Below are 15980 nucleotides of genomic sequence, written 5' to 3'. Positions count from 1 at the left end.
AATTGTAGAACAAACCTTATAAAACGGTTAGTTCCAATCCTTGATTCTGATTGGTCAATAGATGTGCTTTATTCACGATAAAACACTGCTATGACCGCTTCACCCAACGGTTCTATTTAATATCACTGCGCCCTTAGCAACACATAAACATATAATAATGAGACAAAGTCTAAGAACAATTTGTTGTTTTTATTTGAGCTTTCATGTTGTTGTTCGCAGTCAGGGACTATTTTTTCTAGCGGAAGGAATGCTTTTATTGATTTAACTTCATGAAAGTTGCACTAATATTTTTTTTACTTTAATATCGTGTGGTAACCGTTTTATAAAAGCAATAAGGTACTCGAGGCAAGTGCTGTATCCGCTTCGCGTCGTGCCTAACAACGCCCTTCAGCCGTTACTTATTCACGATACAGCACAGCCTCTCGTACCTTATTGCTTACATATTATTGTTTAAACTCATTTTTAGAACTGTAAAAACCATCTTTGTAAAACTGGAAAAAATTCACACGTTTCCATCCAGGAAACTGCTTTTCTTTTCAACTCCTATAAATCTTAATGAACAAAAACAATCAGGAGAAATATATTAGCCATGAAACTCTGAGATCACTGCAGCGTCATATTGAACTCTAAGATAGGAACACAGCAGTGGCACACAGCAGATTCGGGGAGAAAACTGCATCCAGATGTTATCTCCATAAAGGGCCAAAGAGAGAAAAAAACAGGGCTGACTAAGTCTTGCCTCAGCCCCGTGGGCCACACATGTGCAACATTACTGCTGCGGTTTTTATTTCTCCACTTCTTTTCTTCCTGAAAGCAAATGCATAGAAAGCACTACATGAGGCAGGAACTAGCTGTAGTTTGAAATAAATTTGTTGTTGTTAACATCCTCGCTCAAGGTCCGATCACATCGGCGGTCTGTTCGTCCCTGGCCGAATCTCAAACGTTTAAAAGAAGGCCCTGTGCGATACAGACCCATGCCTCCAGACAGGAAGGAAAAGAGTAGGCTGTTTTGAGAATTCGGCTTTTGTTTTTCTTTTTTCACGAGTGTTAAGCGCTGTGCAAACTTAAGCACACTCCAGCAGTTGAGCCATGCGTGTTTTGTGGCCAGCAGGCATCCGGTTCTCTCAAGGGAATGAGCAAACAGAAGAGTCCCACCTGAACTACAGTGAGGTCATTTGTCTGGCAAACTACATGACAAAAGTAGGTCTACAGAAGAGGGGTTATCTTTTCTTTAAACTGCTGGCTTGGTATTTTCTGGATGCTGCAGAAACAATGTAACAGTCTAAATATCAAGCTGTAAGAGATTATAGGTTTTTGAAATGAAGAAACAAAGTCAAGTATGTACAGAGTACTTCTAGAACTTATTTTTTGTCGCAATGTTAAATAGATGTTTCATTTAACCAATACGTTTGAGAATTTATGCTATATTTTAACCTTCATTAAATGACATATTTACAATAAAAGCATGACCTCTTGTACCGCATGGCTAATGCATATTCAGGGTTTTTACATCTTTCCATGAATGAAATTCAATTGACATTTTCCTTTGTGAAACACATTTACAATATGTGACTTCATGTGCATTATTGCTTGTGTATAACAAAGATTTTACGCAGCTTCTTCACAATATGTGACCCTGGTCATAAGTTGCACAGGTATAGCAATAGCCAACAATATGATTGATTTTTCTTTTTGATTTATGCCAAAAATCATTAGGATATTAAGAAAGATCATGTTTTATGAAGATATTTTGTAAATGTCCTACAGTAAATATTTAAAACATTTATGATTAGTACAGTATGTGTAACTTAATCTTAATCTGATTTTTTGCACGCACATTAAAGATTTTCAAATAGTTGTATCTCAGTCTATTTGAACAAACCATACATCAGTGGAAAGCTTGTATACATTACAATTACATAAAATTGACCCTTATGACTGGTTTTGTGGTCCCGGGTCACATATCTTTACGCCCCATTTAAACAGCCAGTGACCAGCAGTAGCAGAGCGACGCAATCTCATTCATTTCAATGGAAACCGTCTGACTTCAAATTTTGCCAACGGGAGCGACTACCAATGAGAATGAAGCAGTGAAGTTAACCTTCTCTTGTCAGTTACTGCCATGGATGGTACTCCTTTGTTTATGACAAGCAGATTTATAAACACCTCATTGAAAGAGATGAGCGATAACATCGCTGGCTGTCTGAATGTGGCTTTACACTAATACTGTATTTAAGCTCACTAATTTACAGTAATATACATCAATGACACAACAGCATACACCAAGCCCAACATGCATGTTAAATAAACACATTTTATTAATGTTTTTATTAAACTAAAATTCATAAAACTATGCAGTGCAAAACATCACGTCTCATAATAGTAATGTATCAAAAAGAGCATCAACTACAGCTCACACAGCCTCAATCGTGAAAAAGATAACTACATTCTCAGTTAATTTAGTTCAAAACATTCATACTGCTTAACAAGTTTGAAAAAAAGAAAAGTTAGAATTTCGATTTTTGTCTTATCAGAATAAAAGGTTAAGTTTCATCGTGTGGTTTTTAGGATGGATTAGATTACTGTCTTCCTCTAGTACCGCAAGGGACACGAGTGGCACGACCATACTCAGCAGAAACCAATACAACCCTCAGCACAAATCTAGATCTTATTTTGTATACAATACAAAAATCTGCATCTCAAGAAGCATCTCTCACTACATAATAAACTGTTGTTTTTTGTTTGATTTACTTGTAACAACAAATCAATAGCAAATCTGTAAATGAAAATGTTTTGGGGCTAGAACAAATGTTTAATTGTTGAAAAGTAAACGTGTTTGAGAGGTAGATAGCTGGATTAATTGGCAGATCGTTGTTGAGAGCTGATCTTGTGTTGATTCTCCATGCACTCCTTTAGTTTGTCCTCCGTGAGTGTCAGGCGCTGCTCCAAAATGGCCACCGTCTACAAAGCAAGACATGAGAAAGTGACTACGTTGAGTGAATCACAGCGAATGTTTTTACATTATTCCCAAGCTGCAGAGTTGGAAGGGAGCTTTCCCAAAACTAAGCTAAAGAGACAGAATGGATACACTGAAACTGAAAGACATCAATACAGTAAGATGTTGGGAAATAAGTGAAAGAAAGAGAAAGTTAGATTCAGTCGTGGGTGAAGTCATCACCCATCGTCAGAAGAATGCATGAATGCATCTATTTTAGACGGCCCCAAACAGATGTGCCGTTCTCCTCTCAGACAAACCCTCTGATTATGCGGGGAGGAATATGACCCCCTCGCTCGTAGCGTAAGGCAGAAACCAAACACCACATCCACTATGTGGGGCGGAAGCACGGACAGACATCTCAAGAAAGCTCCCTTTTCTGAGCGAGACTGAAGATGAGACGAAGGAATGAAGGCAGCATGTGACGTGCCGGGGTCAGACGCAGTCAACGCTCCTGACCTACTGTACTGAGGGGGCTGGGCAGAGGGCTTTGCCATTCACTACGGCACATCTGTTATGTGAACACTAACCCAGTGAAAACAAGCTGTCTGGGAGAAATATGAGTGCACGATTATGTGTTTCTTTGCTACTCACAGTAGCTCATCAGGTTATTACATAATATTACCCAACCTATTATTGTCCTGGTCTGGTTAATTACAGGGATGTGCAAAACTATATATTTTCAACTAGTCGCTCTAAAGTGTGCCAACTACTACTATAGTCCTCACAAGTGCTAATGAAAACAGTTGCTAAAATGGGCATCTCCACAACTATCTGGGAAGACTTTCCACTAGATGTTCAGCCACAATAACATTTGTGGTGTGTGGCGCCAATTGGGTTTATTATCATTACGTCACAGACAGCCTTTTAAAATTGATGGTGTTTGATGGGGTTGAGGTCAGGACTGTCAAGCTCTTCCCCACCCATCTTGACTTCTGTATGGATTTCCTGTTGTCATAATGAGTCAGGAAAGGGCCGTCCTTAAACTGTTGCCACACATTCAACAGCACAGAACTGTCTAGAATATAATAATAAACCCGTTTTTATTCTTCCACGAATCACTGGCACAATGCTTTTGGGCAGGTATAGCGTTCTGCTTTCAGACTGTCAGATGGTGAAGTGTGATTCATTATTCCAAACAACATGTTCCCACTGCTACAGATTACATCAGCAGCAAGCTTAACATCACATAGCACAGTGGCTCTAGGCTTGGGTCTGCTGCATGACTGTAGACACGACTTCACAGAGCCGGAGCCTAATTTCAAATCAGTTCTTTTTTGACACCCAATGCACCAGCTCTTAACCAGGAGAAGTGCTTCTTAACCCCTTAGCTGGTGCAGCCCTTTTTGAGTGTGTGTGTGTGGGGGGTGTACACCCTTAAATCTGGCATTTTTTGGTCTAAAAGACTTATCTTAGTCTTGTTTTAAAGAAAGGTTTCTTTTAAAGAAAGGCTTGTTTTAAGGTTTTTACAGAAGTGTCTGGAGGTGAAAATATAAATTTTAATGAAAAAAATGTTATAGCAGTTTACATTTATTGTAATAAATAAAAATAATGCAATCAAGTATATATTCATAGATACAATTATAAAAATTAAATTATAAAACGGCCAGTTCTGGTTCTTCATTCTGATTGGTTGAAACGCGTTCTAAGCCGTGATAAAATACCCTGGTAAACCCATGGTTCAGACCGCATTACATAAGTATTACTGCGCCTGATGCTGCGTACTGATTTATGAAAATAAACACCACAGTCTTTAATCATTTTTTTTTTAATTTGTGTACAATTGCACAATTAATGGTGATACCCAGATACATGTCAATAAATATTGTTGAGTCATCTAATCAGAAAAAGAGAAAACGCTGCCTGAGGAGTTACCTCAAATTCATATTTCCGCTATCCATTGGGTGGCGATCTTACCCAACTTAAACAGTGACGCATTCACTCAACACTAAAAACACAGCGTGTAAGTTTTAATGGCTCTGAATCTGATCTCTTACAAAAGTTATTCACAAAAATGGAATTATCTCCGCTTTTAGCTGAAAATTTGAGAGGTGATAAGAGAACAAAAGAAGTTAGGATGAAAATGTTTTTTTTGTTGTTGTTGGAAAGCGCATGGTCTGTTCTTTCAATTGACATTTTATGTTTATTTAAAGAGGATAAACAAACAAATAAACAAACTGGGTGGCAACTTAAAAACAGCTGACGGTTAAAACCGCTTCAGCATGCTTTCAAGCATATTTGATCATCACTTCAACAGTTGCACGATATAAATCTTTATGTATAAATTAACGTTAACGTTAGATGAATGTTGACTTATAAAATAAACACCACAGTCTTAAATCATATTTTCATTGTGTCTTTGCTGCATCTGTGTTGGTTGGGAACTGCGCTCTGTTTCAGTCACACTTGATTCTGAGGAACTACTTTGTTTGGCGGAAGAGTAATATTTGTACTATTATAATTACAACTTATTTGTGTTTTATTTTATGAAATGCTGCCAACGTTATGCATATGAAGTAACTGTTTTATAAAAGCAATAAACCCCGCGAAGCAGTGGTGTTACAGTGCATTTTTTAACAACGCTTCGCGTCGTGCCTTACAACGCCCCTTAGCTGTTATAAAATGCACTGGTAACCCACTGCTTCTTGGGGCTTATTGCTTTAATGTTTAACGCCAGAAATGCTACAAAATTTAAGACACGAGTCTAAACTAGTTGTATTCCAAATTTAAAGTTAAAATCTGAAAAAAATTAGGTTTCTTTGACACTTTTAGTGGCTTTACCAACAACGGCCACTAGGTGTCAACAGTTTGCTGCATACTCTCGTCACAAATTAATAAATTACTGTCACTGCAATATTATTAATGCAAAAAGGTTCTAGAGGCTTAGACCTTTCCAAAGATATATAGTCTGTTGTGACAGATTAAAATGTACATGCAAAAATATATAAATATTTTTCATTGAACATGAAGCAGTGTAATTTTCCTGTATACAACAGGTTCCAGTTACACAGAATTAAGTAGTATGATGCAAACAACAAAAAAATGTGTGACACGGAACATGCAAAAAATCTGACACATGCACTTTTAAAGTGATCTGATTACTTAATTCAGCTTTTGTACTGTATCTGAAAAACATGAACAGCACTACTTAGTTCACTTGTATGTTTGTTCTGTTGTGTTTACATGCAAAATACTGAAGTAACCTCAGGTGTCCTGCTCATGGACACATTGCTGGTCTAAACTTAAGAACCGCTTGGGTCAGGGGCTGGGGGGTTAATGTGTCTTGATACTAGGAGGGTAGCTACATGCTAAAGCTAACATTATTCTATGTAAATGATCAAATATGTTATGCCCGTCCGTTATTCTGGATTGAAACCTCCGTTTTATATATATTACGTCGAACTGCACGTACGCATTGGATTGGCCGCTGTCAATGTAGGTACGCAAAGCTATTGACCATGAATTATAATGCAACATCCGACATTGTTTACGGTGTGTTTGTGTTTCGCTGCTGCGCTTACATTGGTGGGAAAGATGAGACGTATGCAGTGACGTAAGACTTGGCTCTGTGGTGGCTCTTTAGTGCATGGAAAGGCAAACCAGTTCTTAGAAGGCTTGCCAGTCAAACCAACTTTGAACCAGCCACAACACTAGCTCTGAACCAGCTGGTATAAAGGGGGTATTAAGGTGGCCGGAATCTCTGTATTGAGCACTGTGACTGAGTACAGCCAATGTTTTCGTAATACATCATTCAGAACTTGGAGTGATCTGTTGTTCCTCATTTTAAGAATAGCAATCTGTTGACCAATACGACTGATCAGGGCAGAAATATGTTGTACTAACTGGCATTTTAGTCACAGTGTAAAACTGGTAACAGAATAACAGAGCTCTTCAGTATGAGCCACTGCAATGGAATTGCCTACAGAATCACATACTATGACAGAACACACTAAAGAATGTACATAAAGAATGAATATGGGTAGTATGAATGAAATTCGGACATATTACATCTGCCATGTCGATATATCACGTGGCCTATGTTGTCATAACAACAAGGAACAACAGCAATTTAAGCACAAGGAACAACAGATGTTCTGTATTTACATTTGAACAGAGCCACATTACTGCATTTTTGAATATAGCCTCTTTCATGCAGTAATTTCAGTAAATTACCATGAATTTACCAGAATGACTACCAGTAAATACAAAAATTGTGCTGTACACACACACAGTGAGGCCCGTCTTTTTACCAGTAAGACATCATTCATACATCAGTTTTTAATAACCGGTAAACTCGGGTAAGAAGGCGGAAGTTATCTCTAAACTGCCACTTGGCGAGTTCAGTGTTGTATTTGTAATCAATGGCGGGTTATGACTTTATATTCATGATCCGTATTTAGTTTTTTTCACTTCTGTGGCAAAAGCTTACAGTCGTGCAGTTGCTCGTGACCAAACAACATTGTTACAGTACAAACGAAACTGAACTGCAACCTGCATTTTGAATGTTTACACATTAGGCTTCACAGACTAGAGAGTGTGCGAAGGACGTGGGCAATTCGGCAAATAGATGGTAAGCGGTTTTAAACAATTTTGTGCAGAGATGTGGACGTTAACTTCATGTACGCTAAAATTTAAGCAGCGTGTGGTAACAGTGTGGGGGTAAATTCGTCAGCTGTATTAAAACGTTATGATTGGCCTAAAGCTGTCAGTGCGTTCTGACGTCGTCCGTTCTAAATGCCGGTAATCCTTATTCTTCGTTCACAAACAGGACTTACCAGTAAATTAATGGTAATTGTAAAACCTCTCTTAATGGTAAATTAGCAGCACTGATATCACACAACATGACACAGACGAGGAAAACTCAAAACACTGTCTTTAATTTCAGTTTGCGGAGAACGTGAGTTTCAGAAACAGTTCCGTGCCTCTGAAAATTAAATTTGACTTTTTTTTAAAGTTTGTGTCGTGTTATTCAGGAACTGACTTGCCATTGACTTGTTTTTCTGCCTAGAACACAAGTAAATGCTTTTTTATGCGCTTTTATATTTAAAAGAAAACTGCAAAAAAAAAGGAAATGACGCAATTTACATGTATATTTACAACTGGTCTATTCGCACTGGATTAGTATTACCTGAGGTAATTTCTCCGGACCTTTTTACAGAAGATAAAAGTTGCCTTAATCTTTACTGACATTGTCTGTAATGATTTCTGGCATGGAGCATTCGGACAGGACTAAAATCACAGAGAAGCTCTGATAAAAATTGCTTTACCCCACCTCCCTATGTAAAACTAATGCTGTCCGAATAGTACTTAAGTCACACAAAATGTTTGCCAAAAGAATAAATGCGAATTTAATAAACCCACATTGGGGTACAAAACACCAACCAATAGTTTGGGTGTCGTGTCTCAATTACAGTACATTCGAACAGTCATCATCGTTAATGCTTGACGGATGCCATGTCTGATGCGATCGTCATAGTGACAACAGCCAATCACAGAGGACCTCAACACAACAAAAAAGCGGCTTGTGTTTTGACAGATGGATGCCAGTTTGGTTGCGCTAACGATTGTTGGTGTAGCTCTAGAGTTACCCACCGCAATGATTAATCTTTACTCCATTTTTATGCTACATTGTTCTAAACACAATTGGCTAGCATCTGCACTAGGTTATTTGCATAAAGCGATTTAGTTGGCTGGCCTCAGCATCAAAAGTTGCTAAATTTTTAACTTCTGTTGCAAGCAAAGCCAGTGACGTGATGCTGACTGATCCACAATTCAGTTTGGCAACGCATACCGTCAACCATTCAAAGTGAATAAGAAGCGTTAATGCTGACGTGCCGTGTGAATGTACCGTTAGGGCCAAAACTCACATCTCAGTCATTTTTACATGAATGGCGATATATTGTACATATTTCTAAACATATTTTTTACAAATTGAAAAATGTTTACATGCAAGTTAAAGGCTCATTAACTCTTTCCCCGCTATTGACGAGATATCTCGTCAATCAAGAGAAAACGCTTCCCCGCCAATGACGAGTATTTCCGTCTTTCCGCAATACCGCTATTATCCACTATGTGGCGCCCTTCTGCAACTTTTTAAAACCGGAAGTATTGTCCTATGGCAAGCTGCTTTATGTGCGTGTTTGTTTTAAAGATCGCTCTGAATGGGATCTCTATGAAAATTCCGTGACAAAAATTGAATTATTTCTGCTTTTTTCTCAAAATGTGGTGTTTTTGCAGAAACCTACCCATATTCAAAAGCTGATTACAAAAGAACCACTAAAGGTAGGATGAAACGGTTTTTTTGTTTGAAAGCAGAGGGTCTGTTCTTTCATTTGGTATATTGTATTATTATATATTTGAAGAAGAACATTTTCTGGAAGGCATCTGACCTCGGTATACATTTCTGGAAGAGCTTCTGTTGCAAAAGAGGGTCATATCAGACAATGCCGGTACAGAGGTACTGTATCATCTTGTATCCTGTTAGGAAAAATACTAATATATACCCAAAATTGGGTATGCCGCCCAGCCCTAGTCTCACTAGCCTATGTTGGTTTAATTATGAGACAGTTGAAGCTACATCAAACCAAACAGACGCTGTCTAAAAAGGATCAAACCTTACAACTATCAGCAAGAACAAAGAAGCCTTGTTGTTGAAGCCCGGAAAGGCCAGCGATTACTTTGAAGGAGCTGAAGAGTTCAGTCGCTGAGAGCAGATCAACCACATCAATAGATCTGAAGAACACTGGACTATGAGCGGCAGTCTATCACAGATACTCTGTTTGAGATGTAAAAGGCAATATGCCCCCTCAATGGCCTTTGACATACAAAAGGTAAGAGAGCATCTGCGAATAAAGAATAACAGGAATGTCCTAAGAAAAGTCTATGCACTTCATGGAAAGAAGAGTATGTCAGTTATAAGATAGTAGCTAGACTCAGGACCAAACATGAACAGATACACGGTAAGCCTCAGTGTTTCTTTAGGGTGGAACTCCGACCACAGGCTATTATAAGACCAATTTAACAACAAAACAAAGTAATAAATAAATCTAGTAGTGTTTTAACGCCGCACTTTATCAATGGTGATTAGAAATTTAAGCATGATATTAATATGTAGTCTATAGCACTGGTTGCCAAACTTTTTCATTCTGCAAACCACTTAAGCTAGGGCCACACCAAAAGATTTTCAAAATGTGAGAGACCACAAACATGATGCAAAAAATCGATGATTTAACACGTTGGTTCCTATAGTGTGTAAATGTGGTCACCACGCACCATCAGATTAACTTCACAAACAACACGAGTCTCAGCTGAGAACACAGGAAATCTCGCGATTTTTTCTGCGGCCAAACGTGACTTCACAGTAAACAATCATGGCGAACAACAGGCATAAAGAAATGTAATTTATACAATGGACTGCTTTTTTACATCTCTGATGTCCATCCCACTTTGGACTGTGCCATTTTGTTTCATGTGACAATCTACAGGTTGTGTGTGCGTTTGTCCTCGGGGTTCCCCACACAACAGGATTTCAGCATGTTGAACATTCACGATTTGCGATCGGAGTGGCACCAACGTGCTTCTGAACAGATTTAGATGCTCTTACACAACAGGTACCACAGGAAAATCTGATAAGATAATCGGTTTAACCACAAAGACTTTACCTAGAATTGTCGTAAGGGGGAAAATCGGCCCAATTTCAGCCCAATTATCTGTGTACCCGGCTTTAGACAGGTATAATCTACCTTATGACACCCTATTTTTTTTTAATAGAAATATGCAAAAAAAAAAAAAACTTTTAGAAATACAAAAAGAAATTTGTTCTCTTTTAGAAGTTGAATTGCAATCCTTATTAATAGGACCAAACTATTTGATTCACTACAACAAACAAGTGACTTTGTGCGACCCAAAGTTTGAAAACTCCTGTTATAATAGTAGTATAGTCAACAGTCTAGATAGATATATACTCTCTATAGAGAGTCAATCTATATTTCTAATCATTTTATAAGATTATACCTGTAATAAAATGATTAATTTCTATTACTAACAGTAACGGTGTTCCAAACGTGTTAAAATGAATGTGTTTTTAAAAGTGATGCAGCAGTCACTGGCCTGAATGGCCAATTTAAATATTTAAGCACAAAAAGATGGTAAACTACTAGGGGACATGGAGAAAAAATAAAATAAAGTTTAGTTTCGCGTGCGCACGTGAAACTTTACGCACGTTTCTTGCACTTGAGCGGACATTTTAAAACAATATTATCTCAAAATGCTGTGATTATAGTAGTACACAGTCTGTTACACCTTAAATGAATATAAGCAGTTGAGAAAAATGCGTGTTAACAATATATTGGATCCGTGCACTTAAAGTGACAGTACACATAAAATGTGGGTTGTTGTGACCTAACAGAGTATTCTGTCCAATACTGACCCAGCTATGGGTTAAAAACAACCCAACATTTTTAGAGTATAAACCTGATGCTGTTTTTAATGTTTATCAAACCACAATGTAATCATTATTTGTCCTGTCTTCTAATTGTTTTGCTATAAGTAAAAATTTGGTATTGTAGTCGTTAAGATAACACACTACGAGTGTTCGTGTGACTGATTCTGATTGTCAACAGGTGTAAGCAATTGGCAGTGTTTTTGAACTTGAGTTTTTACTGAGTTGTTGCCTTTGTATGTGTGCCTGATGAAGATCTCTTGATCGAAACGTCGCCACTTTTAAGTTTTATAAATGAAGGGAGAAGAACAGTGTGCAGATTTTATCCTTAATACGCAAAACAGTTCCTGATAAAATTAAGCGGATATGCGTACTTCGAATAAGTCCATGTTAATCAAACCACAAACAAAGAAATGCATAATTTCATTGTCTTGATTGAATACCTTTTTTGTACATTTCATAAGAATTCATCCAATATACACAGTAAAGACTATGCAGTATTATCTGATTACTTTATTCAGTTTTTGTACAGCCAATCTGAAAACATGACCAGCACTTTTTATTTAATTTGTTACAAAATATTTGAAATTGATATTGAAGTTGAGTTGTATACCGCTAGTAGTTATTTATTAAGGTTATAAGGGTTTTATGTACTACCATCGTCTACCATGCTTAAACAATAGAAATGGTGAAGAGAGTAGTCAGGAAATGAGTGTAGGATGTCTGTGCTATGAAGAGTGTGAGTACCTAGCAAAATCTCCAGGTGCTGCTTTGAAAACCAGGCCAAAAAAGTTATGTGCATCCCTGAAAATTCATGCACTTGACACGGAAATAACTAACCAATAACTACTTTTTCAAAATTAACAAATTCCCCAAATTCTATGTCCATTTACAAACTCTCATGTGGTTTTCATGCTTTACACACGCATTTGAATGTTTGTATTTACCACACTATGCACAATGCAAACCTGTTTATCATTTAAAAGCCTCTTGTCTCTTTAGAACAGTGGTTCTAAAACTGGGGGCCGCGAGTTGGTACTAGGGGGGCCCCAGTTTTATCACATTTTATAACATTAATTAATTTATCATGACTTTTTTGCAATTAAACCTAAAAAAATAAGGCTACTAACCAACAGCACTTCTTTGTATCATTTAATATGTTTTGTTTAATTAAAAGTTGAGTTTTAGTGCCTCTTTTTGCAGCCACTCTTCGTCCGCATTTCTTGCAAACTGGATATCCATCTTCAAGGACAACCCCGTGTTCGTTTTTCATATACCCAAAGTATTCCCATACTGTAGATTTTAACTTTTTTCTGGTAGGGGATAGAGGATAGAAATTGTAGTCTCTTACATTTTCTTTAGGGGGCCGCGAAGGAATGCGCCGTACACAAGGGGGGCCGCACGCAGAAAAAGTTTGAGAACCACTGCTTTAGAAGACTTGAATTTGATCTTATAAGTTAGAAACAACATGAGGGTATGTGATGACGTTTTCATTTTGAGGTGATATATGAAAACGTATGTGCACCCCTAGGAATGAACTGGTTTTCTACACTGATTTGCCATAAAATGTGATCTGATCCTTATCTAGGTCACAACAATAGACAAACACAATGTTCATAAGCTGACAACACACAAGTCCTTCTATGTTTCTTGTGTTTTAAAAAAAAACAAAACAACCATTAAACATTCACAGTGCTGGAGAAAAATGTTAGTGAACCCATTGACTAATTACTTTAATGAAAGCTCATTTGTGCCAGAAGCTGGTAAACTGAAGTCCAATTAATACAATGAGTTTAAAGATGTGGTTTAGTGCAACTTTGATTGATTAAAAGACACTCAAGCATTTCAATCAATAAAAAAAAAACATCTGTACTAGTGTGTACAATTTTAGCAAAAGCAGAGAAGAATTAACTTGCACACCACTATGTGCGTTTACAAAAACACTCAGATCCATAGACACCTTTCAATTTAAGTCTGATCTGGTTTAAAGACATTCGACAATAACAATCCACTATTCAAGAGTACTTTAAACTTTTGGCTGTTTGGTGAGGTGTAAACAACACGCCACATAGCAGAACAAAAAAAATCCAAAAATTCTTTTTTACCCAAGTAAATTTGAAGGATTTAATTTTCATTTTGTTTTTTCAGCTGGCTACGTTTCTAAGCGTCAAACGCTCCAATCACAGACTCGAGTCTTTTCTGTCTTGGGACTGTCTTTATATAATACTTTAGTCTGAAATCAGTAAAAGGCAAATCCAGGGAATGCCAATTATAGACTGAAAGTTCTTTACAGTGCATTTCGAGTGTGCCAGAGCAAAGCCCTTCTTTCACGAGGACGTACTCGACGCTCAACCCGAGGATGACCCGCGGAGTGCACGCGGTTCAGAATGTGGGCGAGACGGGGCCGATGCTCAGTAAACAGGCTTCCTGAGCCAGTCTCTTGAGGCCTGAGAGGCAGAGCTCGATAACATCTGCTGGTATTTCATGCTAGAGGGAATGGGTTTTGCATTTCCTTCCTCTGCAAGTGTGCTTTTCCAATCAATACGTGCAAGAGCTTATCGGACCTATCTGAAATAGCTGGGCAGCACCAGACTGCGGTACAACACAGCGCTCAAGGTCACCGGTGTTACCACAAGTTAAATTGCTCTAGTGGTGCGCAGCATGTTATTTACAGGAGTAGTGATCAAAGTGTAGAATCGAACCGAAAATAATGCTTTTATTTTCTTCGACTTTGACGCGGCTGACGGCTTTTGTTGGATAGGATGAGTGTGCCACTTTAAACAGCATTTCTAGAGTCATTCGCTTTATAGAAAGTGACTGCTTTGGCAGAAAACAGATGTGAACTGGCGTCTGATTTAGCCATGGCAAGGATTATAAAACGTTTGGTTTTAAACACCACATTTTAAATATATTCTAAATATAGGACTAAATTCAGTTTTCCATTATTAAGAAAGAAGTTTTCATAGATAAACCAGAGAAACTCCATACTGATGTAGTACAGATGGAAATCATTTGTAAACGAGGTTAACTGGAACGGCATGCAATAATTTAGATCAGTCACTTCAACCTAAAATAGATGCATCTATACAGAGCAAAACAGCAGGTTTGCCCCGTAAAACACGTGTTATAGCTCCATTCAAGCCAACTCTTAATCCAGCTATATTTTTGTTTTAGTGGTGGCTCTCTTACCCACATACCCCAGCTGTGGTTTTCAGTCGTTTGAAATGTGTCCTGGACTTGAAATTCAGGGGTTTAAGAGATCGTACTGACATTTGGGCTCACTTGAATAAGCTGAGGTATTAAAACTTCTTTTAATGTTACCAGTCCGATTTCCCATAATAACATTCTTAATCTGCAGTAGGGGTGTAAGGCTGATATGGCTGTCAGTGTGTGAAAGTGTAGAGCTTAGCACATTCCCCCGTTTCAGGTTTGAAAGTGAATTATTCATGGGGTCCCTCCAGCAACTGGATACAGTGTTTTCTTTAAAGAGCGTTACACTTACAGTGTGCATTAGATTTGCTTTACACTGGGCATTCATACAAAGATTATATTACATAGATAAAACACATTGTAGATGAAGGTTTTAAGCAAAAAGATTTACATTAATGAAAAAGTTCGTACAAATTCAATTATAATTCACTTACCCCAATGATATTCCATAAAAATATGACTTTAACAATTCAAAGGAAATTTGAAAGAATTGTACTGGCAATCTTTTAGTGTAGTGAGGTTTTCAAACTTTAAAAAGTAGCATTAAAGTATTTAAACAGGTAAATTTTTTTCTTAAAGGGGCAATAAGTAGGATTTACCCCCATCTAGTGGTGGAATTTTATTTTGCATTCAAACGAATAGTGCTCTCTAACGCCTCGCTTTTCCAAATGCGTGTTGCAGCTACGGTAGCCGTTATGTAATCACTGATCTCCTTGAATGAAACGCATTGTGGAAACACGTTGGTAGGCTAGTGCTTTTTGTCCCTCTCTGCTATTATAGTTTATCAATATGGCGGAACGACATTGAAGCACCCTTGGACTTACCCGTTCAATGTAAGTAAAGAGAAGAAATTCTAAGCTTAAAAAGAAAAGTCACACTCTAAAAACAAACGGTGCTATATAGCACCAAAAGTGGTTCTTTGCTCGTAATCATAGAAGAACCGTTTTTAGTGCCATATAGCACCTGTGAAGCACCTGTGTGGAACCATGTAGTGCTATGTAGACCCAAATGTGGTGCTACAGTGGTGCTATATGGCCCCTGTGTGGTTCTACGCAGGTGCTGCACCGGTGCTAGGTGGCGCTGGAAATGGTTCTTCTATGGTGACGATTCAAATCAACAGTTTTGGTGCTATATAGCACCGTTTGTTTTTTTTTGAGATCACTGGCCATTGGTCATTTGACACCAACGAGGACATATTTATGAATAAAGACATTGATTTTGATTAATAAAACACTTAAAACCTTACTCACTGTCTCTTTAAGTATTCAGAAGCCATACTCGGATATCTTAGAAAAAGCAGTCCTGTTCCTCATTTTGTAGAAACAGCTATAGTTG

At 37.8% G+C, this 15980-nt stretch overlaps 1 protein-coding gene across 1 annotated transcript in view; it reads right to left on the bottom strand.

The window, feature by feature from the left end:
* Nucleotides 1–2290: 2290 nt before the first annotated feature.
* The window catches only part of poc1a (POC1 centriolar protein A), a 114190-nt gene continuing 100500 nt past the window's right edge, over nucleotides 2291–15980 (bottom strand). The window contains exon 12 of the mRNA XM_073875745.1: nucleotides 2291–2961. Coding sequence (XP_073731846.1) covers nucleotides 2857–2961 — 105 coding nt within the window. The 3' untranslated portion in view covers nucleotides 2291–2856. The remainder of the gene's footprint in view (nucleotides 2962–15980) is intronic.

The sequence above is a fragment of the Misgurnus anguillicaudatus genome, chromosome 14 (genome assembly GCF_027580225.2).
Source record: "Misgurnus anguillicaudatus chromosome 14, ASM2758022v2, whole genome shotgun sequence".
In the NCBI taxonomy this organism is placed as follows: Eukaryota; Metazoa; Chordata; class Actinopteri; order Cypriniformes; family Cobitidae; genus Misgurnus; species Misgurnus anguillicaudatus.
The sequence above is the reverse complement of the archived record's forward strand: the minus strand, read 5'-3'. Positions and strand labels throughout refer to the sequence as shown.